Source organism: Megascapheus bottae, chromosome 6, assembly GCF_031878675.1.
Source record: "Megascapheus bottae isolate mThoBot1 chromosome 6, mThoBot2.hap1, whole genome shotgun sequence".
NCBI classification, from domain to species: Eukaryota; Metazoa; Chordata; class Mammalia; order Rodentia; family Geomyidae; genus Megascapheus; species Megascapheus bottae.
The window spans coordinates 28,953,786-28,981,206 of NC_143514.1; the positions used below are offsets into that span (position 1 = coordinate 28,953,786).

The 27,421-nt window shown below is 35.6% G+C and overlaps 1 protein-coding gene across 1 annotated transcript in view; it reads right to left on the minus strand.

Moving 5' to 3' along the window:
- Positions 1-703: 703 nt before the first annotated feature.
- Stip1 (stress induced phosphoprotein 1) overlaps positions 704-27,421 on the minus strand; it is a 42,159-nt gene continuing 15,441 nt past the window's right edge. Inside the window, 13 exon segments of the mRNA XM_090333969.1 lie at positions 704-859; positions 861-971; positions 973-1,011; positions 1,013-1,236; positions 1,239-1,485; positions 1,488-1,562; positions 1,564-1,612; positions 1,614-1,735; positions 1,737-1,837; positions 1,840-1,885; positions 1,887-1,927; positions 1,930-1,977; positions 1,980-2,115. Coding sequence (XP_090190095.1) covers positions 704-859; positions 861-971; positions 973-1,011; positions 1,013-1,236; positions 1,239-1,485; positions 1,488-1,562; positions 1,564-1,612; positions 1,614-1,735; positions 1,737-1,837; positions 1,840-1,885; positions 1,887-1,927; positions 1,930-1,977; positions 1,980-2,115 — 1,395 coding nt within the window.

The following is a 27,421-nucleotide window of genomic DNA, read 5'->3' on the forward strand; positions in this document are numbered from 1 at the left end:
ATCTAATTTCTTCAGCTTGTACTGAGGCCCTGGCAGGATGTCAGGTGCTTAAGATGCTCCATGGACTGACTCTCTCCACCTCCATGCTGCTTACACCCAACTTTATCAATGTTTCTGCAAATCTACACTCTTGATTCCCTTAGATCACAGCCTTGCTTCCCAACACTCCTTCAATGGATGTTCTCAGAGAATTCTCTTCATACCACACCTCTCTCTAGATCATTCTTTCCATCCACTTTCTCTGTATGCTCTGTATCACTGGTCTTCCTCTTGCATTCCAGTTCCATGGGTCCAGTTACTGTGTTTTTTTTTTTTTTTTTGTAACGACTCCCTACTGGCTTGTTTATTGGAGAAAGGGACACGGAGTAACAATGTAAAGACAGCTGGGTCGCTGGGTTGGGAAGAACACTCTCTCCTCCCTATATGTGCCCACTGCCCTCAAATAAAAAATAACCAACTATGAAGAAGCAGCTGAGATAGTGACCCCAACGCAGGGGAAGACACACGGAATTCAAGGGCAGCAAAGAAGAGACCATGCGTGTGGTGGGAGGGCCAGAGGTGGCAGCTGGTTGAGTCTGTGTCTTGGGCATGGGCATGTATAAATATAAAGATACAGCCGTCTTTCTCCCCCTCTGCCCTGCACTGCTTGCAGTCCTCCTCGCTCTCATCTTTCCACAGGAGTGTGAAAGAGACCAGCAAGTCCTCACCGAATTGTGATGAGACCCACGTCCATCAACTCCTGGATCTGCTGGGCTATCACAGGGTTCTTTACGTGTTCTCTGAGTGCCTGCAGGTCCTTCTGCATTGGTTCCAGGATCAGTCACCTGGCTGGGTCACTCATTATCTGCTGCACCTCAGGGGTCAGCCATGGCCCGTCTCTTCACATCCTCAGCGTTGTCATGTCGGTTGTACTGTGCCATCATACAGAGTTGGTAACCATCAGCAGCTTCCTTGCAGCTAGGGTCTAGGTCTTAGTGCCTTCTGGTACTCATCCGTGGCTTCTGTGGAGTCAGTCCTTCATGGTTTCCAGGGCAGCCACGTTTTGCCTGTATCCTCTGATGAAGGTCGGTTCCAGCTGGATGCGTTTCTCGCAGTGTGAGCTGAAACTCCAGGAGTCCGGTGTGGCAGCTCGGCTGCTGTACTGTTTGGCATCTTTGGGGTTCCCTTTAAAGGCTTCTGTGTAATGCTTCACGTCCTGAGGGTAGTCCCCTTTCTGAAACTGCTCATTGCCCTTGTCTTCTCTTCCAAAGCTAGGTCAGGGTTGATGTAGGCCAGACACTCTTGTTCCGTAAGGATTGTCTCTGCCTGTTGGCACGTCTTGACCACATCTGGGGTTCAGTGCTCTGCCAGAGATTTGTTGTAAAAATGGATGGCATCCTTGTACTTTTCTTCTTTGAAGTAGGAATTGCCAATTCGAGCATAAGCTTTGACAATCTGTCGATAGTCTTCTCTGTTCTCTCTCCCAACTCCAATGGCCTTTTCACACACAGCTCTCTGCATGTATTGTCACCTCTTTCAAAGTACACCGCTACTTGATTAGTCATACAACTCATGTTGGTGGGGATCGAGTTCCTTGGCTTTGTCATAATACTTCAGGGCTGTGTCAAACTCTCTTCTTGTAGGCATCGTTCCCCAACTCTTTTTCTTTTAATGTCTGCCTCTTATTCTCTGGAAGATCTTCTTCCATCCGCTCTGGCTTGGTCTCCTTTTTGGGAGGAGGAGGAGGTGTGGGAGATTGCAGCCTCTTCTTCCTCATCCATGCTGCCGGGATCAACCCAGAGGAGGACACAGAGAGTGGTCATGATTCGGAGATCTTGTAGTTTCCTGCCCAGGTCAGCTGCCGATAGGTAGGATCGCTGACCAGGGATCTTGTCCTGGGATCGTTTCTCCTATTTCTGATACAGATTAGGCATGTTGAAAGGGTTATGAAATTTCTCTGTGCCAACCGGGCTTCCATATTCTGTAAACCTTCTTTGAGTTATTTACTTCATGTTTTAAGCCTTCCTTATAGGTTAGCATGACTTCTTCAAATTAATTTAAGAACCCAAGAGCTGCTGCTTTTCTTGAATAGCCCTTGCCACAACTTGCGTATCTGTAATGTGGATATTTCTGTTTCTAGGAGGATTAACATAGATGATGTGATTCAAGGTGTTAGTATATATTATCTAAATAACATTAGTTAGGGGAGCATTCGCTTTGCCTTTATTTTTATATATTCTTTTTATCACGACCACTACTCAATTATTGCAAATTATGCTAGGTAAAGTTCTCATAGGCTTACTCTGGCTTTGAGTAGACCTGTGTATCAGAGCAGCTTATTGTCCTTTAAGACAACTAGCTGGAACATTATTGCTTTCATACAGTGTCTCTAAAAATTCTGTCCAAAACTTGAATGAAAATGCATTCTACTGCTGAACACAAATTTATCCACAAATCATGTATTTCTAGGGATGATCCTTTGTTTTTCTATTTAAATCTGTTTCTTCAAGTACTACATTTTTTTTATTTGGCACTGAAACTTTCCCTTGGTTCAGCCTTAAAGTGTCTACATTTGCCTTACAATCCCTATCTTCCCAGATTAATTCTCCTGAGACAAATCTGTGAAAGGTGAACGTTCTGGGAAATGAAGGTTCTTCCCGATCCTATTTCAATAAGATCAAGTCAGACCTGCCCTATTAATTAAATGGAGAATCCTTTTGTCTTTCATGTATTACACACATTTGTAACACTAAGGGTCTTCCACTAAAATGCCCAGAAAAAAATCCCATGTGTAGAACTACCCAAGAATAATAATTAACTTCCTGACATATCAGTTTCTAATGAGTTGTGCTATTTATTTTAAAATACCAACAATGTGTCTACTAAATGAAAAACTCCCCCTTGTTTCAAGTATGCCTAAAATAAGTCCAAATGCAAAGCATGACATACAAAGCCAAAATCTACATGCTGTACTCAATATGAATTCATACAGGCTGATTTAATGATGTAGGTATTGAGTAACTGTACATATGTGCACACATTTACACATACATATGTATCAAAAATTAAAGTCAAAATCATCGATCTACAAAACTGAATTTTTATTCTTTGAGCTTCTAGTTCCAGTTCACTAGAATTTTCTGCAAGTGAACTGGATCACTTAGCATTAGTTAATTATCTCTGGCATTTACTCAAAGGTATCTTTCTATTCCCAGCTTTTATCTGAATGGAATGTCTCAGGATAAGCCATTCAACTTTGATGAGGTGAGCAGCCTTCTCTTTTGGACTTTAGAAATAGAATCATAATGTTGGGTCTTTGATTATAGTATCATTTCCTGGGCCATCAACTCCTTTTGTTGCCCAGTAGCTGCATATCTACCACATATGATTGATTTCACATACACTGATGGAATGCCCTAATCAAGATAAATTTTTGTCTTTTCTAGTAATGCTGTCTGTCAGACAAATATATTCTCTGTGTTCTCTAACATTTTTTTAAAATTTTAGATAAAAATCATAAAAATTGTATACATATCACTTAGACCTAAGGCAGTATTTCAGGACTTCACAGACATACACTCTTTTTGAACTTTTAAGGACTCATACAGGCATGCAAAACTTGTTTCTTTCTCTCTATGTGTTTCTAGTTTTCCTGTCTTATCATGTCCTACATGCAAGAGATTTATGGCTCTCTAGGTCCATGATCATGATGGTTCTTTGCAACATAATTTCTGTTGTGTAGCTGATCTTTTTTTTCACTCCAAATGCAGCTCCATTCTCTATTGATAGCAAGTTTGTAGTTTGGAAACAATATCACAAATATTCCTTGGTTCATATTTTTATTATTTCTTACAAGTCTTTCAGATCTAAATGCCAAAACTCTAGCATGAATCAGGTGAGTCAAAAAGGGTGGGCCTGGACACCCCCTCCCAAGAACAGATTAAATGACCAAACCACAGGGAATAGTTTATGCATTTTTATAAACCAACTGTGTGAAGGGTTCACAAGATTAGCAAGTCTTTTTCTTCTTTAGTTCTTGCTTTTGTATATCAGCTTTAGTCTCCTTTATTGGAAACCAGATCTCTTCACTCAGTGGAAGTGACAGTGGTTGGAAGCTCTGAGTTTCATGCTATACATTTTGATGAATCCCAGCTGCATTCCCTGAGGTTCCGGACTTGAGTCAATGTGCTCGTTTGAATCATTCAAACTAGGCAAATCAAACATTGGTGCATGCATGAACATATTAGCTATAAGGTTGTAATGGGTATTGTGGAGAGGGTTCAGTCCAGAAAAAACGGTAGGTGCATTACCAGTGACACTGGGATTTTCAAGAAAAGTAGCAGTGTGAAGGGAAACATCACTATGTCCCCACTTTCCAGGGTAGGATATCACTTCTGAAAGTCCAATTCTACTATTCCTTTTCTCATGGTCTGTGTTCTCTCTCCACTCAGCTCAACTGTGGAGTCTCCTTGCAAAAACTTTGCTTGGATCACTAGTAGCATGTAATTGTCTAAATAAAACCAAATACTACTGGGGTTGTGTTAGAAGAGGCTTGTGTTTTTGTTAACCTTGATGCCTTATGAATGTTTGCCAAAAGCAGATCCACAAAATCAGTTTACACTCTCAGCTAACCCAGATAAGTTAACACAATGATTTTACATGTCAAAACGTATTTCAGAGGAGCACCTATTTACCACCCAAAATAAAATAAAATAAAACTAAATAAATCCTTGTGCAGATATGACATATCTGTGTTTAATCTTTCGATAGAGGTGGGAGAAGAAGCCACTAACATCGTGAGGCAAGAATCCACCCTTTCTGATTGAACAGGTTCAATTCTTGCCTACAGTTAATGGTGCAGGTGTATACAGGACTCCCAGGTTCCCCGCTTGTCTTTTTATTCTGTTTCTTCCAGGCTCTCTTTCATGAGGCTCAGAAGAACCTCCTGTGGCCAATTGTGGGTTGCAGATAATTAGCCTTTAATTATCACCAGTTACATTTTCACCTGTTCCACTTGCAAATCCCCAGAACTTCTAGTTTTCCAATTAGCGTGTTCATCCTCCAACAGGCAAGAGTGGGAGCCAGCCTTTCCCTCTGGGAGCTAACCCCTTCCCCACTAACCTTTCAAGTTAGATTTTTAAACTCATGTGAGAACACCCTTGAGAGGCTAAGCTTATTTTTATTTGTGATATATTTCTACAAGATCTCAGATCAAATGTGCACTCTCACTGCAGAAAAGGAATCCAAGCAGACCCTGGGAATAATTTCTCTGGAGAGATTAGAAAAATGACTGCTACTCAGAAGAAAAGATGAATTATAATTCACTCAGACAATCAAAGCTGTATGTGCAACCTGAAGAATATTTTTGTCTATTTTCCTCTTGTTGTTGTTGTTATTAAAAAATTGTATAAAAGTCAAATTCCAAAAATTCAAGTGGTAGAAGAATTCTGATGTAACCCTATTTTTATTTTTCTATCAGGGGACCAAAGAATTCATTTCTCCCAAGAGAAAAGACCTTGTTCACACTAAGGAGGTGATGGTCAATGGTATAAACATAGAAGAAAATGTAAGTAAGTCTGGGAGTTTGTCCTAGTGGTAGACTGCTGCCCAGCATGCACAAAGACTCGGGTTTGATTCCTTGGTACCACACACATAGAAAAAAAAAGCTGGTAGTGGTGCTGAGGCTCAAGTGGTAGAGTTCTAGCCTTGAGAAAATCCTAGTACAGTGCTCAGGCCCTAAGCTTAAGCCCAGGACTGGCAAAAAATATGTATAAGTAAATAAGGAAGCAAAAAAAAATTCCTCAGGCAGTCAGGAACTCATTATCAACAAGCTGGAAATTTTAAAATAAAGCAATCACTAACCTCTCAGAAGTATAGCGTAAAAGAACTTCACAGAACTTTTAAGGTTTTTTTTATCTTTTTTTCACATGTTATCATATATATCTGGTAAGAACAGTGTAGAGAAGATTTGGGAAAAGCTGTTTTGGGAATATGTTCTCATTAGCATGCAAATGATTTGTCAAGATGCAAATAATTTAATGATTATGTGGTCAGGGTCTCTAGAGTAAATGATTTCCATTTTCATTACTACACATGATACAAATAACAATAATGTTTTTCCTGAAAATTACAAAATTTATGTAGTACTTTTTGATCTCTCCACACAGTTTATCTAACGGATCCTCACCTTTTTTAAAGGTAAATGCTGTTTATTGATTTTAAATGCTTAAGTTTTTACATATTAAGAGATGTGAATTAATAGTTCACATTTCTGAAACTGAGCAGCGTCTTACATATGATCACTTATTAAATTAAGTGAAATTGTACTTTTTTAATGTAAGTAAATGACTCATGCTTTATGTACTGCTTTCAAAAGAGGCTACATATGTGTGTCTGACATAACACAAAGGTCCAAATTCTTTCTAATGATGTTTCTGCAGATAAGATAATAATGTCAGAATATGCTCCTGGGGAACTCTCCATACTGTATAACTCATGTGCACATGAAATACAACTATCTAACACTGAAGACAATATGTGGACCCACAGTTTTCCAGATTTAATGTTATCTTCCCTTAATAGCCCTCCCCCATTTTCAGGAAGTGTGAAGATTTCAGACGGATCCACACTTTTAAAGGAGCAAAGTGGAAAAGATTATTGCTCCAACCCACAAACAGAGAAATGGAAAACCCCAAAGGATCAACCTTATTATGGGATGAGTTTAAAACATGTGGATGTCCAATGCCTGTGAACACTGATTTTTTTGTTGCTGTTCATTAGTTTTGGTGTATGTGAATCTTAATCAAATCTTCATCCATCATTCAGATTATGAAATATTAAAATATTACCTGGTTCTAGATCAAATAATAAATTTTAAGAATTTAATATCATTTGCAAACAAATAGAAATATCATACTATAGAGTATGCAAGTCACATTGACAAATAAATATCTTGAGAAAATTTACTGATGTACACAGAATAATGTATGCTATTCTTTGTGAAAGGGCAGGCTTTTTCAAGCTGCATATAAACAGCACAATGTAGTTTAATTCTCCCATTTTCATTGTTCTTATTTCTAAATTATGAGAAAGAACAAGATCAAGCAAATAATGAATGTATAGAACTAAAATATACAAAGGAAGAAGTGAATGACAGAATTTTAGCCTAGTTAAATTACTTGCTAAGCTAATTTAGCCAATTAATTTTAGGTGACATGTTGATTTGTCCAAGAAACTTAGGATGTGAAGATAAACTATAACGTATAATTATCATTACTTTGGAAAGGATGTACAGATAATTTCATTTTTTGAAAAATTTTATTAACATTTATTTCACATCATATTTCAAATGTCACATTTAACAAACAAGTATTCAAGAAGATAATCTCTATGTTCAATCACTGACACCTAGATTTTAGACCATAACTAAAATTAAGCTGAGGATTTGTATGTTATAGATACATATCAATATATACAATAGAACATTATGTCTACAGAATATATATCCCATCATAGATTTTTATGTCTATGTACTGAAATTTATATCTCTAAGACCATGTCCATAGCCATAGGTACTGGAATATTGAATCATTGCTCTTGTACGGTTTAGATCTAATATCAATATACCAATTGTTCCTTTGGTCATGACATCTCATCAACATGATTCACTCTAGTTTCATCTACTTCTCAACAAATGCCATTATTTTATCTTGTCTGCCGGCTATGTAGAATTCCATTGTATAAATATGTACCACATGTTTTTTATCCATTCATCTGTATTGGGGCATCTGGGTTGTTTCCATTGCTTGGCTACTGTGCATTGTGCAGTGATAAACATGGCTGAGCAGGTATCTGGATTATAAGACTATGTAAGCCTAAAGAAAGAAGTTGAAGAGGATACCAGGAAATGGAAAGACACCCCATGCTCATGGATAGGGATAACTAACATAGTGAAAATGGCCATATTGCCAAAATTGATATACAAACAATCCCCATCAAATTCCTAAAAACGTTTGTTACTGAAATCGAAGGTGTAATCCAAAGGTTCATATTGATCAACAAAAGATCTAGACTAGCCAAAGCAATTCTAGGCAAAAGAGCAATGCAGGTGGCATTACAATACCAGACTTGAAACTCTACTATAGAGCCATAATAACATGGCATAATAACATCGTGACATCAGCCCCCAAATAGACTAGAAGATCAGTGGAACAGAATAGAAGATCCAGAAACAAAACCACATACCTATAGTCAACTTGTATTCGACAAAGGATCCAGAGATATGCAGTGGAACAAACACAGCCTATTCAATTACTGATGTTGGGAAAACTGGGCAGTCACATGCAGAAAACTAAAAATTGATCCCAGCTTATTGCTATGCATAAGCATTAACTAAAAATGGATTAAAGTTCTCAATATCAGACTTGAAAGTCTGCTACATGACAGATTAGCAGACACACTGGAACTCATAGGCACAGGCAAAACTTCCTGAACAGAGTCCCAGGGTCACAACAGATTGGAGAAACTTGACAAATAAGACTACCTAAAAATAAAGTTTCTGCACACATAATTTCATTTTTAGAGCCCAAATGTGATTGTTTTCCACAGTGTATCTTACAAAGATACTATTTTCTGGGTAAGGGTAAATATAGTAACTTGCATACCTTTTTCCTTAGTGGTTGTACTAGTTTACATATCTAAAATGTGAAAGTTTTCCTCCACCTGCATAATAGCATTTGTCATTTAATTTTGCAATAATCATTCTAATTGAAGTGAAGCAGTATTTCAAGGTAGTATTAATTTTCTTTCTTTGATGGCCAATGAAATTAAATACTTTTCTGTTTTTTGGGTTTTTTTTCCATATATTTTTTATTGTAATTAATAGAAGGGTTACATGATATTTGCCAGATAGATGGTGCATTAATTCCCATACACTGTTACCCTTTCACATGACCTGGTCCCCATTTCCCTCCCCCCCACCCCCACCCCTCATCTTGTTTTTCCCCCTTCCCTATCCAATTTCAAATAACCAAATACAAATATATCCGATATATCAGGCAACAAAGTGAGATACTGTTATTTTGTTATTTTTCTCTGTTATTCTTCTGTACAGAAGTATCTATTAAGAACATTTCCATACTTGAAAATTAGACAAATGGATTTTTTCATGAGTTCCTTATATACTCTGGATATAAATCCTTAGATTAATTGTTGTTATTTTTTCTCCCTATATAATGTATCTAACCTATTTCTGAGCATACATACAAAAGAAATGAAATCATTACAACAAAAATGTGTACTATTAATAACTAAGGTACAAAATTAGAGTAGGTATTTGTCAAAGAAGAATAGATAAAAATAAATGCATATAAATGCAACAAAATATTATTCAGCCCTAAAGAAGAATGAAGTTGTACCATTTGCAGCCAAATAAACAGAACTGGAGACTATTGTGAAAATATAAACAAGATAGGTGCAGATAAATAAGATGTGTTCTCTTTTATCTGTAGAAACTAAAAAATCCCAGCTTAAATAGAGGTTACTAAAATTGGAATGAGTAAAGGGGTGTAAATGGATAGAAGAATTCAGAATTTGGTTAATGCATGCTATGCACAGGTATAGAACTATTACACTAAATACTTTCATATGCATAAGTGTACAGTAGTAAAAGTGAAGTATTAGGAAACCTTTGCTGCTTACAACCACCTTGTTATTAAACCCTACTTTGGGCTTTACAACTTAGTCAATTTTTTTCTCATAAATGGATTGATCTTTTACCCATTGCCAGATAGCCATAGCTATGACCTGATGAATTTGCTTCCAAGAAGCCACTAGCTTTATTGCCTAACATGATGTTTTCAGCCAGTCCCCCAAACAGTAAACCTTTTATTCCCTCTTCTTTTCTTTTTTTCTTTTTGGTGTGGGGGGCATGGTCTAACTCATCTACTATTACATCAGGAAATTTCTTTAATCTGTCTAAGCAAGCCCAGGTCAAAGCAAGCAGATTTGTTTTACCCTACATCCAAGGCTTCCCAAGAAATGGGGCCTTCGATTCACAGTAGGAACCCAGTGATCTGGAACCCTGGTGGATGAAATCAGTTTCCTGGACTCATTAGACTTGAAGCAACTGGGTCATCATGTCCAATTGACAACAGCAAAATGTTTAACTTGGAAAAATAAAGTTTTGGATGCCAGTTTTTGTTGTTCAAAAACACTCATCTTTTGAGAAACAAATTGGTTGTCACTCTTAGGTGGGGTCAAGCTATTCCCAATAAATGGGGATTGGATAGGCTCTTTAATGTTCTACTGAAAAGGCCATGCTCAAATATAGTTGTGATAGATATAAACTGAGAAATTGCACCAAAATAATGGAGATATTTTAGGAGAGGAGTTAGTGAAAACACAAAAGATAAATGGATAACTATGGAATGTTAAATACAACCATAATTAAGCAAATCCTTGACTATGGGTTCATGAGAGGCAAATAATCTCTTTGGTTTCTTATTTCTGTATCTCAGTTCCCTGGTATATTCTGATAGAAGACACTAATGAGTGTGCCATTAGGATGAAATTTTAATGGGCAAGCTAGCTTGGGAGATCAGTACACTTATATTTTTATGTTATACTATATTGGGATCCTGGTTCTAGCATCACTTTTATGCTGATATGAATCTTTACATTTGTAAGTGTGAGGTTGAATACATTACATTGTTCTTTGTTTGATTGTATGTACTGTTTATGATATGAAAAACAAACTTTTTTGTTTATGCAAAGACATTCTTTTAAGAATGTCCAAAGATTGAAAGTAACTGTACTTATACTAATATTTGTAACTTATTGCTCACAAATACTTTCTCATGACCTGCCCAGTATGTTTCAATGTATATCTTCTGAGCCAGAACTGTATATACACACACATTTCTTATCACAAATGCAACTGGAAAAGGGAATAGCTCCCATTTTTAGCATCCTTTAGCGAAGGAAGGTGATTCAAGAAAGGTGATTCAATGTCTGCCTTTGTTACACATTATAATTCCCACAATTAATGTGCATTTCACTTTAATGGAATTTAGTCTTCTAAATGTTTAGTCTGGATGTAGCTCAAATGTGCATCTCGAATGTATATTCTCTACTATGATGAGGAAACACATTGGCTTTCTTTTTAAAAACCTCCCTCCTCTGTTAGTCTCATTCTGAGAGCTCCTGGTGTTTCCTTGGAATACTGACAAAGGTCCATTACAGTGAAGAAAAGGCTATCACTAGTCAGGAGCTCTGAAAATTTAGCTGAACATTGGTTTTCTACAACACAAATGATGGGAGATGCTGCTTCTATGAGACTGACATGACAGAATCCATGTAGACAGAGGCAACTGGCAAATGTTGTCATAAACAAGTGGACCTCATTGCTTTGAAGCTGTCTCTTGGCCTACACAAAGGATCTGGATTCCTCAAATGCTTTGCTATTCTGCTGGAAGAAATTTGAGATTAATAGAATGATTTTTCTCTATCAGCTAGATAGAATATATATCTTGGCATGTCATCTAAGACTAAATATGCTTAAGGGCTTGAAGTATTTTCTTAATAGATACCTCTAACCTGATTGTTCACAAAAATTTGATGTGTAAATAGTAAATGATTCCTTTCACATTTTTGTTCACAGAATTTAATGCCTACTATTTTCAGTTAAAGAGGGAGATAAGAAACAGTTGAAACCTGTTAAAAGCAAAAATAATTTTGTTAGCAACTTTTGAGCAATGTTTCATTCCAAATATAGTGACATTTGACTCACACAGAGCGTAGGATGTAGAATTGCACTGTTCAAGTATTTTGTTTGGGCACAGCACAGAAGCGACAAACATTTGCCAAGAAATGCTTCACTCTGTCTCCCTTAGTAAACAGAGAATTCATTATCAAAAAGAAGTTATATGGAAACTCTATTCACTTTGTTACTGCTAAGAACTTTTTCTTACATATCTGTCTTTCTCCAGTCATTAAATTCAGTCACAAAACTCAAGTATAAAAATCCTAAAAATGTTGATGTGTGTCTTCAGTATCACTAACTTGATATGATCTGAGCTTGTTTTGTAGTAGAAATACAGGACTAGGGTTTAATATTATTTCTACTTTAAAGAAACACATTTAGTAGACAAGTGATACTATAATATATTGATTATTATATATGGTGTTATTATACTAATATAATACTATGTATTATATACTTATGTATAATGTATAATTATATTATATATATATATCATATGGGTGAGAAATCCATTATTACTAATCATTTGGCTTGATTCCTAAATTACTTTAATTAAATATTCCCCATGATTTTAGGTTACACCATAATTGATTGATTGATTGTATTTAAGAGAACTCATGAAAGGAGATGCTTCATTTACCATACATACATTAATTAAAAACAAGGATATTTCAAATGGAAAAATAATGATTATATATAAACATGCTAGCTCCAGAAAATCCAGATTTATTACCTTTAAATTTTTAGTTTCTGAATTTTTTTCCTGACACAGCATCATATTGCCTGGCAGCGCCTTTCAAAGCATCAGTCATTCCTTTGTGTGCATAAAAGAGCTGTATATGCACTCTGCAAGGGGAAGAGACTGCATGAACAAAGGCATTTCTGTTGTACATGGATCAGAATGATATGTCTTATGGGCAAAGTTGTCCACCAGAGTCACACCATTGAATAATACACAGGTTGGAGTGTTTTAAGAGTTAAAAGCAACAATTGATATAAATTTTACATTTTAAATTATTTTAAATCTCATTAACTTTTTTCAGAAAGCATATTAGGTGTGAGTTATTCTCTACCTTTACAAACTTATAATTCATTCATTCAGTTAAGATTATGATGTGCTTTCTTAGTACCATTTCTAAAATAAGGCATATTGAAGAAGTAGATGAGAAAATAATAAAAAGAATGAATTTTGAGAAAGAACATGACAAGGATAGAATGGAAAAAGTTGAAAACAAGACAATAAACTTGTGTGGAAGGATTTGTGGGGTTGGTAAAAAAAAAACTATTATGAGGAAAACAGAAGTATGCTTCACAAGTTACCCAACTGAAATAGGTGTGTAGGGTGGTGGAGGATGTGGAGGGAGTATAGAAAATGCAAATGTATGAGTCCTAAGTGCTGCTGAGGCTAGAAGACTGGAGATGTAAGCTTTAGAACAATTCAATTTAGAGATGGCAAAGAACTACAGGATAGTGTTAGTTAGGAAAATATGTTGATATTTTAGACAAAAAAGCAGAGTGAGCTACTATGAAAATGTGATTTGTGGCTCTAGTAACTGATCAGGGTTAATCTAGTGAGACAGCAGGCGAAGGAGGAGCAGATTGGAGAATTGGAGAGTAAGGCAGTATGCTCAATTTGGAGATTGTAGACTTTTCGAAACCTAGACAATCTCTAAGTAGAAAGATACAGCAGAAGCTCTGAAGAGATGTTTGGGCTGGATGTATGTATATTTGGGAATTATCAACATAGAGACCAGCTGGTAGATAAAGGTGCCATACATACACATAGGAACTTTCAAAGTAACTATATGGGTAAGAAAAAGAAAAGCTCCAAGGTGTCCTGAGAAGAAAGGATATTGTAGTACAGACATCAAGCTGGCAGTAGCTAAAGAGGCTATTTTAAAAAAATGGTGTCAGTAACATACAAATAACTGGTAACCTTTTATACATTAGGAAAGACAACATATATATATATATATATATATTTGGCTTTGTTGAGCGTATTGGTTTTGTCTCAACTACATTATTCTGTCATGGAGACTATAAGAACAGGGACTAAGAGCACATAAATGAATATGTCTGTCTTTCAATAAAAACTTTATTTACAAAGACAAGTGATTGACTAGATTAATTTTCAAAAAGATAGAGAAGAGTTTCTTTGAATAATGTGAATATAATTATATTCCCAGTTATATAAAAGTAATATGTTCATATATGTTAATAAAAATATTCTTCAGTAAATATGATCACTCTCTTAATCATTACCATATTCAAAATGAATGTACATATTTATAAGAAATGTAGCATTTTCCAATACTTGATAGTTAGTCTGGTCTGGTACGTTCTTAAAAATAATACTTTTTTTCCTTCACACACACATACTCATGCACACACATATACACACATAATTAATCCTTCATATTAGATATTTTGAGCTGCAATACAAAAATGCTACATAATGAGTGACTTAACCAAATCAAGTCCATTTTTTTCAAAGTTCGAGAGGTGGAAAATCTCAGATTAGTTTGATAGCATAGTTAAGGCCCAACAAAGGCCCTTCCTACTCATTTGTGTATCACAGTGTTGGTCCTCTATTTTTAAAAAAGAATTGTAGCCATGTGATAAACAGGCTTTCTCCACTATTTACCTCCATCAGGATGTATTTCTTTGTCACAGGCACAAAAATATCAAGGGGTCAAGCAAATACAAACAAATCTCTGAAAGTTCGGGCTAAAATAAACACTTGCTTCTTAAAAGTTTTTCTGATATTTTGTTACATCCTTAGAAAAATTACAAATGCAAGCTCCATTGTTGTGTTTTCTCTTTGCATATGGCATGTGGATTATATAAAAATAATTTTCAGAATTGACACTCATTATTTCCTTTGTAAGAACCTAACCATTAACAAAAAAGATTACATAGACAAGTACAGGGTTGTTGCATGGAAATTACTGGTAGCACAACTTATATATCTGTATCTATATCTATATATCTCTATACCATTATCTCTCTCTCATTATATATATATATATATTATATATAATAAAAAATCATTGGGTAGCTGGGGCTGAGACTGTGACCTAGGGGTAGAGTGCTTGCCTAGCTAGCATGAAGCCCTGGGTTCAATTCCTCCATATCACATAAACAGAAATAGATGGAAGTAGCACTGTGGCTTGAGTGCTATCCTTGAGCAAGAGAAGATCAGGAACAGTGCCTAAGCCCTGAGTTCAAGCCCCAGGACTGGCAAAAAAAAAGTTACACTGGTTGTAATTCCAATATTGTTATCAAGCTGTCAGCCTTCATAAAAAGAAAGAAAAAATAGGAAATATTTGAAAACAATTATACCTAAGTTAGGTGGGATCTTGAGAATTGTGATTCAAGGCTAGCCTGATAAGAAAAGTATATTAATGTTCGTTCACAAATAAGTAGCAAGAAGTAGGGGTGGAAATGTGGCTTAAGTAGTAGGGGAGTGCCATCATAGCCATAGAGGGGGAGAGGGAGGAGAAGGAAGAGAGGGAGAAATGAAGGAAGGGACAGAGGAAGGGAGGGAGAAAGGGGGATAGGGAGGAAGAATGGATTAAGAAGTAAAGAGAGAATGAAGGAAGGAAGGAAAGAAGTTTTATTGGCCAGAATATTGCAAGGGTGATTATAATTTGAAGAGATGATATACCAACTGTGTGGTTTTAAAATAAGACACATTGCATTTGAAAAAACTCCAGGACTTCACTGAATACTAGACAAAGCTCAAATAAATCAGTACCTGTAACTTTGAGATTCTACCTCATTCCAGTGAGAATAACCATTATCAAGAAATTTAACAAGAACAGATGATGGTAGGGATGTGGCCAAGAGGGATCGATAGTACACTGTTGGTGGGAGTGCAAACTCCTTGTTCAACCACTGTGGAAAGCAGTATGGCGGTTCCTCAAAAGACTAAACATAGAGCTCCCCTATGACCCAGCAATTCCACTACATGGCATTTACCCAATCGTCCAGAAACAAGGACATACGAAATCCACTAGCACAACGATGTTCATTGCAGCAATATTTACCATAGGGAACCAACCCAGATGCCCTTCAGTAGACGATTGGATCAAGATGTGGTACTTATACACTGTGGAATTCTATGCTTCCATCAGAAAGAATGATATCACACCATTAGTAAGGAAATGGAAAGTCTCAGAAAAAATTTCATTACATAAAGTAAGCCAGTCCCAAAGGAGCATAGTCTCCATGGTTTCTCTCATTTGTAATAATTAGTACATATTTAGGATTCTCTTAACAGAGGACCACAGTAACTCAAAAGCTGCGTGCATAAGGTCATACAGGATGAAACTAAACAAAATGAACTCTAGGTTAATGAAAGAAGAGGTTTATCTTTGTGATTTCTGTTCTTAATGTACTATGTAAAGTTACTCCTTTCTCTTTCTCTCTTTTTTCCACTTATGGTTATTCTCATAAGGTTACTGAATTTGAATTTGTATATTTGAATACTATATACACACTAATTGGTTTATTTGAAATAGGGAAGGGAAGGGGAAAAACAAGATTGCTAGGAGGGGAAGGGGCAGGGAAAGGGGGACAAAAACACGAGAAGGGGTATCAAGTGTGGAGAAATATTGTACCCAACACCGGACGAATGTAACTGTAACCCCTCTATAGTTTATCCAGACAATAAAATACAAAACAAAATCAGTACCTGGCATTTCAGGAAGTTAAGGCATGACTATATTTATATATATAAATGATATCTTAAAAATATTTGCAGATATGAATATTAATATTGAGGTATTTGTTAAATTTCTATTAACCTCCGTTTACACTGGCAGCAATTGTTTCTCTCATTTTTTTTTTTTTGCCAGTCCTGGGCATGAGCTCAGGGCCTGACTACTGTCCTTGGACTTTCCACCACTTGAGCCTCAGCACCACTTCCAGCTTTTTTTTCCTATATATGTGGTACTGAGGAATTGAACCCGTGTCTTCGTGCATGCTAGGCAAGCACTCTACCACTAGGCCAAACTCCCAGCCCATGTTTCTCTCATTTTAATTCATAGCTTTGTTTCCTTCTTGAGTTTTCAATGCTTCATCTTGTAATTATTTGATTCCCAAACACTGAAAGCACATCAGCAGAGGGTGAAGAATGTCACTTCAAAGTGTCTGAAAGTCATTAATACTTGTGGCAGTTCAGATTAGGAAAAATATATTTTACACTAAATTAACTATCTTCTCAAATTGCACCAGCAGGGAGTTTATATGTGTGTACATGTGTTTGTCTCTCTCCCTCCCCTCCTCTCTCTCTCTCTCTCTTTCTCTCTCTCTGACACACACACACACACACACACACACACACACACACACACACACGTAGCTTGTTTTTTTCCACTAATCTTTCTATATTTTCCTTAGACCACAGAAGTGCTATTCTGTTATATCCTCAGTTCACCTCAGCTCATTTGTTTCTCTTTTTTATTCTTTCTTCTCTCTACCCTCTTTAAGAAAGACGAAAATTAGGGTTCAATTTAATTCTAAATCACAATGGAGTAAGTTAATGGAAATTATTTGAGAACTGGTAACCAAATCCCTTTAAAAATAGTTAATGTGAACCAAGAATATTTAAATATGAACCAGAAATTCTAAGACAAAAACATCATTTCCATAAAATCAGTCACATTTGAAATAGTGAGTGTCAGAAAAAGTTTTAGTAATTTTGCTCATTCCAGTGTGGATGATTAATATTTTACCTTAGTTCAGGACATGAGAGAGACAATTTACTGGCTGACAAAAAAATGAGTAATATATTTACATTTCCTCAATATGAAAAGCAGTCATAACACATAGGGTTTTAGTTTATTAGCCTTCTGCCTTTAACACAAAACTGTTTTCAATTACCAACTATTTGTGATAATATGCCATGTTCTCATATGAACCAAGTTTAATAGCTTTTAGTACAACTTCATCACCTAGATGTTATTTACAAGCTCATGTGTTTCACATAGGATATGGTTTGGTCTTTAATTATTTAAGAAACACTTGGAAACTTACAGTAACGGTTTTCTTCTTTGCTACAACCCCTAAAAATGTACTTATTTTGAAAGACTACATGAGAAAATCACACTAATGTTGAAAGTTATAATTAAGCTGCCTTTATACTATCTACAAGCTCAGCCTTATTATAAATAAAGACAAACCAGTGCAACATAAAGAACATTTATTCCCTTTTAATGGACTTTTAGTTAGTTTCTCAAATTGTTGATGAATGCAATAAAATTAAATTAAATTAAAAGAAATGTCAAGAAAAAGAAAACAAATTTAAAAATTAACAAAGCCCACAATAAATTTGCAATTACATGTCCATTAAAGGTTTTAAAGAGGGTTAATCTTGGTGAAAAAATAAAAGAAATCAACACTATTGTAATGTTAGCAGGAACAATTATCATTGCAAATGACTTAAACTATTAAGACAAGAATAATTCAGAAATATCATTAGCAGTCAAATTATAGGAAAAAAACTTGTTTTCTTTCTTTGTTTAATTTAAACTTAATGTCTGCTTATTCTCACACAAGCAGAAAATGCTGATAAATAATTCCAGAGCCTGCCTAAACATCTCCCTTCACAGCTAGCTTCTAATTTGATCTCTGGAGACCTTCTCGGTAGCTGAATAAAATATTTTCATTTATTCTATGAGAGGCTCTACTACCATACGTTTCTAATCTCAAGCTGCCTGGTAATGCCTCTAGATGAGGTCCTCAGCAAATCATTAAACTTGTTCAATAACAACGTTACAAAACACAGGAGGCTTGCCTTTAGTGAAACAAAGAAGTTTTTCAAACGAGGGAAAAAACTTTAATAAGCCAACTTGAGTTTCTAGGGCAAGTTTGAGAGATTATTTAACATTTTAAACTTTCTTGCAGCTACAATGCAAGGTGACTTCCAATTGTAGAATCAGAATGGTTTGGAATAACCATCCTTTCAAGTCACTTGATGAGCATACCCAACGAACATTGCCTTGCTCTCTGTCTGTCACTAGCACATATCTAGGGTCTCCCCCTTCAGATAGGACCTCAGCTCTGGACACACAAATGGCTAGACTACCAACCTGCTTGGTTTTTTTTTAATAAAAAATGAATGTTCTGATTATTAGATAATGGAAATTACTTTACCCAAGCTATCTTGATCCATCAAGATGCAATTTGATGAAACATAATAGCTTGCTAAATGTTAATATTTTGTTCTTGCAATTCATGATAAGTAGTGGTAATTTATGCCATATAGACACATTATTAATTAGAAAGGATATATCAGTAGTGTGACACTACTTTCTAATATGTTAAGGTATCAGATTCTTCAGACAGGGGCTGGAATTTGACTGTTGGGAGTAGATATTGAGAATGCTGACTGGACTTAAATCTCTGAATTCAGGAGGAATGTCTGGTGTCCAGTGACAGCTTGGGAATCTTGCTAGACTATTTGCCACTGTTTTTTATACTGAAACATATTTTATGTTGTAATCAGTTTAAGTTCAGTGTCAAAAGTTTTCATACAGAGAGGATGAAGACATAAGAATATTTCCAAAAAAGTGTTTCATCGTAACCTCTTTTTGACCCAGAGTTTCAAGATTATGACTTTTCTTTAAAATAGATTTTGCCTTTGCAAAAACAAAACCAAAACTTAATTTGACTGATTATTGTTCCATGTTCACAGATTTTTTGCATGTGTGTGCTACTTAAATGCTGAGGCTATTATGTCATGAGTCATCTTAACTTTTAAATTCTTTTTTTCTGTAATTTTTCTTCCTTCATTTGGAATAAAATTCCAAGTGATAGTACTTTATATTAGAGAAAATGAAAAACCTAGAAGGGACACTATATACTCAAAAGACAAGATAGTCCCTTCACCATTGCAGTACTTAATTTAGGAAGTCAACAAGAACCAACTATTTTCATGCATATGGCCAGAAATAGCTTGGCAAATTCAGCAGTTCAGAATTATTGTGACCAAGTTAAAAGATGAATTTAGTCAATATTAAAAAAGCATATATTATAACAGAAATTGAGGCACACATAATTAGAAATGGAGATTTAATACTTTCTTTACAGTTAACAAATTTCATTAAAGCATTTTCCACAGGAAAAGATTGAGAGAAAGTCTGAGTATACGGAAGTGGGAAGTGATAAAGATTACTTCCACAAGTTCTGAAATGATGTAGGGTCTGCGTCCTTGTTGAGGAATCAGAGGTGTTGGTTTTAGAGAGACTTGGCCTGGGTATAAACAAAAATATAAAATAAATAAATGTAAATCTACATAATAATAATTGAGTATTCATAGGAAAGTTATTTAGACTCTCTTTTTCTTAATTTAGTCCTTTATAAATTGATGAATTGTATGTAGTCTAGACTGTGATGTGAATTGGAAAAAACCCACAAAACACTTCCTTAACACCTAAAACACTATAAACAAATAGCATTGCATTATTATTAATTATTAATACAAATATGACAGGAAGATTAAAGAAGAATTAGAGTCCATTTATGACTGTTTAAGTTCTGTGATATATAATAATTTGTCATTTGTCCACCAAAATTTTTGTGTCTTATAACATCTAACTCAAATGTTTCTGCAGTTATTCCTAATTAGGCTTCATCACATATAAACTTTTGAAGCAGAGTGAGGAAGAAAGCTTAATTCTTCACAGAATCTGCCTTGGGATCAGACAAATGGGAATTTAAGTTTCAAACCTTCCTAGAAAATGTGGGGAAGAGGGGCATCATGGTTGATTTCAGATCTTCACTAGAGTAAAGAATTCTGCAGTGACCATGGTTGTGCTAATAGCTTTAGTATGGCCTAATTTGAGGTCTATTGAATAAATGGTCAGGAGGGGGATTGCTGGGTCTAGGGAAACTCTGCTTAGTCTTTTCAGGACCCTCCATCCTGCTTTCCAGAGTGATTGAATAAGTTTACTTTCTCACCAACAGGATAGTAGTGTTCTCTTTTGGCCATATCACTGATGGCATCTGTTATTTTTAATTTTCTTGAACATGACCATTCTAACTGGAGTGAGGTGGAATCTGTATGTTTTTTGGATTTGCATATTTTATGGCCAGATATGTCAAGCATTTCCTTATGTGTCTTTTGATCTTTCTATACACAATGGAATTCTATACTTCCATCAGAAAGAATGATACTATGCCATTTATAAGGATAGATATGTAAAAACTTATATTAAATGAAGTAAAGAAGACTCAAAGAAATGTACGTTCTATGGTTTCCCACATTTGTTATAATTAGAAAGTTCCAATAATTCTATAAGTAAACACACTGGATGATAAAAGACAAAAATATTATTTGGAATATAAATTGTACAGGACTCTACACATTCATATGGTGAAACCAAATGAGAATATTCTTAGGAAAGGATCACAACGATTCAATAGCTATGTACATATGATCATATAAAATGATATTTCTTCAAATGAACTCCAAGAAATGGAAAGAAGAGCTTTTGTTTTTCTTTTTCTTCTTCTTTGTCTTGCACGTAAATTTATCTGTTTGGGAGAGCATAAGGGGGCCACAGGAATGCTGTGATAAAGGGTGAGCAAATATAGCAGTGATAGTCACTAGACACTATATTGAAATTAAATTATATAACTTGTAGGATAGTTGGGCTGGGAAGGTCAGACTGGGAGACAATGAGGGAAAAGTTGACACTGTTTGAAAAGAAATGTACTTATTATTTGACTTATGTAACTATAACCTGTCTATGCATTACCTTCATGAAAGCAATAAGATTGAATTAAAAATAGAAATTGCAGTGCAGTAGTCAGACATTAGTACCACGAACCCACCACCTGGCAGAAAGGGGAAAGTAATACTTCTTTCCTTATACTCCTGATGCAAAATTAAATGTAATATTTTTGAGCCTGATAAATAGCCCATCCTTCCAAGAAGTTTATGAGCAACTTTGTATTTGTATGAAGTTTAGAACAAGTTTAACATATTTTATTGAAAATAGCCTCAGTTTCCTTCATGTCAGCTGAGATGGAAATCCTCCCTCATATGCTTGTGAAGAAGATGAAAGGAAATTCATTATGCATAATACAGTGAGGACTCCCTGGAAAAATTCTAAAATGATTTAAAATTTTCCTAATTGCTAGACACAATTTTTTATAACTGTTTTTTTAGATAAATCCTCTGGAGTTCTTATTAAAACATTCCTATGATAGGAACTATTCATTTTACAAAATGTCTCCTCTCTTGTCTATGGCATATACATGTTCATAGACTTAACATTACTTACAGCTCCTTCCGGTCAACGCTAATACTACCATAGCTCTTCTTGGTCCAGAGCCTTACCTAATAGACTGGAGTTTATCAGATTTCCACTTAGGAATAGTAGTTCAGTGGAAAAAAAATATAAGCTATATCACTAGTAAGACTTTATTTATGATTTGGGAAAGGTATCTGATTTCTTTAAACCCAAGTTTCTCCAGAGAAAATGATGTATATTTTATATGTTGGCATATCTTGTCTCTAGGATAGTGGTACATTAGCTTGAAGAAAGATCCGTATAATTGCAATGTCCAAAAGAATTTTAAATCAGTGGATAGAGCTAATATCAAGAGATGAAAGACATAATGACTTTATGAATTGTTCTTTTGATTTTACAAATTACCTTTATATATTTTAGAAGTACTGATATTGGAACCCAGGGTTTTGTGCTTGCTAGGCAGATGTTCTACTACCTTTCTCTTTTTAGGTAGGGTCTTAGGTTTTTCATCCTGTCTAGCTTTGATTTGGATTCTCCTACCTATGTCACCCTAATAATTGGGATCACGGGCTCACATCACCAAGCTCAGCGTTTATTGTTGTTGAAATGGGGGTCTTACTAACTTTCAGACTGTGCTCAACTTCAAATGATGTTCTTCAATGTCTTTGTCTTTTGATTACAAGAATGTAATACCACACAAGCACTACAAATTTCTTTTTAGTTATATTTAACATTTTTTCCAGATGAAAAACTGTGGATTTTTGAAAAACAAGAAATGTTCTAAGATTGTTCACTTGATTTGTATTTATTGCTACTTTTAACTCATCTTATAACCATAAAATAGGTAACAGCCAGACAAAGATAGGAAGAAATTCTCAGAATTAAATCTATTCTAGCATAAAATAATGAATTTCTATTGTTTCTACATTCTTGTGTCACATTTATCTCTATCAAAATAACCCAAAAAACAGTAAGTTCATTGATCTGTTGTACTGCAGGAATTGATCTGTGCATCATAAAAAGGACTATTTTTTTCAAATTATCTTTCCATCTGTTCTGACCACATTAAGAAAAGTTTGACTTTATTCCTTTCAGTCCAAAAACTGAGAATTTATTTTCCCATCCATTTGTCAAACTTCTCACCAACAGTTCACATTCACTGGTCTCTATGCTTGATATCAATAGTTTTGTTTTGTTGGTGGTGGTAGTGGAACTTGGGCCTGGGCATAGTCCCTGAGCTCTGCAGCTCAATGCTACCACCATACCCTTTGAGCTACAGCACCACTTCCAGTTTTCTAGTGGTTAGTTGGGGATTAGAGTCTCATGGACTTTCGTGCCCTGGCTAGCTTTGAACCATGATCCTCAGATCTCAGCCTCCTGAGTAGCTAGGTTTACAGGCATGAGACACTGTGCCTGGTAATGTTAATAAATTTTAAAAAGTTCATCACTGTTGTAGCCTTAGTTTTAGTGCAGGAGCTATGTATCTTTTTTCCATTCTCTGCATGGTAGAGGGGGAATTTAATCTATCATGCCAGTTTCTCAAGACTTTTTTTTCAGTAAATTTTCATGTTGCAACATATTATTTCACTTAGTTTAAAAATATTCACTGTAATGTGGTTGTCTGCAGTCATTAGTCTCTTAGTGTCTTGTGATGTTCTTTGTTGCTGAATTGTAGTAAGAGTTATCATCTCTCATACTAAGTGAGCAAGTGAAATTCACATATTCATTTTCATTTTCTTTAGTGACATCTATCATTTTCTCTTCCTTTTCCAGCAGTGTCTTCTAGATCTCTCTTAGTACTGGTGAGATTATTAATAAATTTTTACTAGACTTTAGACTTGAAAATTGCATTAAACATTATTAAAGATCTGGAGGAATTTTTGCACATTTAGAAGGCTACTAAATATTATTTCATTTGGTAAAATATGTCAGAACATTATTATAATGCTTATTGTGACTCTCTTAACACTGTGGAAACAGTAATTCCCCAACGTCTACCTGTTTTTTCTGTTTTTTTTTTTTCCCAGTAGCATCACTTGAGATTTGTGGCTGCTCTGCTTCCTGTTTCCAAGGAGATTTCAGGGGGACTTTCTATAAGTTATAGTTACATGGTCATGCAGAACACACATATAAAACACTGGGGTTAAATATATGTTATTATAGGCTGCGGTAATGAAGGACAGAACAATTTTATTGGGAAATTTTTGGTTATTTATAGAGAATTTTGAACTGAAATGGAGGGGAGGATAGAGAGAGAGAAAGAAAGAGAGAGAGAGAGAGAGAGAGAGAGAGAGAGAGAGAGAGAGAGAGAGAGAGAGAGAGAGAGAGAGAGAGAGAGGACTCTTTTCCTTTTGTGGAATGTGTTACATGAATTAGACACTTTCTGATGTGTTTTCTTTCAAAGAAACACCAAATTATTTTGATTCCATTGGCTGTCTTTGGGATAACACTGACTTCCTTCTTGGCATCTCTGTTTGAAAGGAACCTTGGCTCAGAGTATTCTTCAATTTGCCTGTGGAAATGATAGTCAATGGATACCTAAAGAGCTTATTAGATAAGAAGTTCACAGACATTGATGCCAATACTCTATTTTTGTATCTATAGCAATTGTGCAGTTTGCATAGGCCACCATAGGCATTTTAGTTTGTATTGTAATTGGTGACTAGTTTTTGGTTTTGTTTTTACAATTTGTCTCTGAGTTGAGTGTTGTGGTTCTTACCTCTAACTTGAGTATTGAAGATGCTCCGTGGGAGAAGGGAGAATTCAAGGCATCCTTTGACAATATAGTGAGGCCCTGTCTTTAAAAAAAAGAGTAAGAGGGACATCTGGGTTGGTTCCATATCTTTGCTATGGTAAATAGTGTTGCAATGAACATTGTTGTGCTAATGGATTTAGTATGTCCTTGTTTCTGGACAATTGGGTAAATGCCTAGAAGTGGAATTGTTAGGTCATAGGGGAGCTCTATGTTTAGTCTTTTGAGGAACTGCCATACAAGTGGATCAACTAGATGTGGTATTTGTACACAATGGAATTCTATGCTGCTGTCAGAAAGAATGACATTGCCCCATTTGTTAGGAAATGGAAAGATTTAGAAAAAAATCATATTAAGTGAAGTAAGCCAGACTTAAAGGAACTTAAGCTCAATGGTTTCCCTCATTTTTCATAATTAGTAGAAATCTTGGGCTCTCATAGCAGAGATTTGCAATAGAGCAAAACCTAGATACATAAGGCCATATAGTATGATGCTAAATGAAAGGACCTCTAGGATATAAAAACAAAAGCAATATAATGAGTGATTGTTTTCCTTAATGTACTACGTTATCTCTCATCTCTTTTGCTGTCCCTTGGTTATCTCATATTGTTACAGTATCTCATTTTGTTATCTGATATATTGGATATATTTGTATTTGGTTATTTGAAATTGGATAGGGAAGGAGGGAGGTGGGGGAGGGAAATGGGGATCAAGACATGAGAAAGGGTATCAATATATGTGAATTAGTGCACCTTCTATCTGGTGAATATAATTACAATAAAATATATGAAAAAGAGAGTAAGAAAGAAAAACATGAAGTAAAATGAAGAAAGAAAAAAAGACAAAAAGAGAAGGTGAAAAAGAAGAAAGGAAGACAGTAATGAGACAAAAAGCAGTAAGAACAAAGGAAAAGAAGGAAGGAAGGAAATAAAGATGGGAGGGAGGAAGGAAGGAAGGGAGGAAGAGAGGGAAGAAGGAAGGAAAGAGAAAGAAAGAAAGAAGAAAGAACAGAAAGGAAAGAAGGATGGAAGGAAGAAACATCTAGGAAAGAGATTTTTTGAGTCCCTAAACTTTTATAGTGCTTATCTGTACTCTGTAGATTGTTGTTCACATAGTTTTCAGTGCTTCATAGAAGGTCAGCATTATCATCTACCAATTAAAACAGAAATAAAAGTTAAAAACAAATTGGAAAAGGTAATCCATTCTACCAGTCCCTAGAGAGCCTGGAATCAGACCTTTCCTGTGGAACTTCAATCTGGGAAGGCAGCTGTCCAAAGTCTTGATTTCAACATTTAAAGACACTCAGCAGAGGATTATTTAAACTATGCTAGACTTTTTATTCAGGAAACTTGAGAGATAATATGTATAAGCAATTCTAGTGTGATGAATTTATAGTAATTGGCTGCACAGCAGAGGAAAATAAATAGAATATAAAACATTTATGGCTACACTTATGTGCAACTGAGCAAGGTCACTTATATTTCTCCAAAATGGTTTATGCACTTTGTACTTTATTAAATAAATCTTATAATTTATGGAAATAATAAGACTTATTATGGTGATTTGAATATAAGTATGCTTAGAATATATGTATCTGTGAAATACAGGAGTTGTTATGGCTTGAATTCCTCAAATGTTCACAACTTGACTCCCAGCTGGTTGTACTATAAGGAGAAACAATAGAAAATTGATGAGGTGGAGCTTCATTGAAGGAAGTAGATGAGTGGACACTTGTCATTGCTCGTGTAACTTGTCCATGGTCTGTCCCATCTCTCTTCTGCTCTTCCTGGTTGCCAGTTGATTGACAATTCTACTCGATTATGCCCTCTCTACTGCGGTTCTCTGCCTCACCACAAGCCCAGACACAATGGAATCAATGTACACAATCTGAAAACTAAAGCAACCACAACCATAAAATCTGTGAGTCCAAATAAACCTTTCCTTCCTCAATTAGTTACTTACAGCATTTGATCATGGGGACAAGAAAACCTAATACAAGAATGTAAGGTAGCAAGCAAGTGTTTCTTTTAGAAATACGTAGCTGTCAGGCACTGGTGGTTTATATAGTTCTAGATCATCAGAAAGCTGAGATCTGATGGTCAAGGTTCAATAAAAACTGAAGCAGACATGCCTGCATAACCAATCAGCAAGCAAAAAGCTGGAGCTGGAGATATTGCTCAAATGGGAGCTGGCCAGCTGTAAGCAAAAGTAGCCACCAATTCTGACACAAACAAGAATAAAAAACCCCCTCTATGACAAGCACACCCACAGTCTATCTTATTTTGGATCAGCTTATTTTTTTTAGGAAATCTCTCTCTCTCTCTCTCTCTCTCTCTCTCTCTCTCTCTCTCTCTCTCTCTCTCTCTCTCTCTCTCTCACACACACACACACACACGCACACACACACACACACACATTAGCTACTTTGTCTGGCCTGGGGCCAACCTGCAGAGGACCTTATCCTGTGGGAACCTGAAGAGTTAATCGTTGTACAAGGAGAATGTCAAGTTGCAAAGCTTGCCACAAATTCCAGACCAAATGGAGAGAAATACAATTTTCTTCATCTCCACTCTGTCCTCTAATTAACAGTTCCTCTCACAAACCCAAGAAGATGATGATTATGAAAAAAAACAACCTAGTATCCCTCAACAAAGAAATCAGAATAAG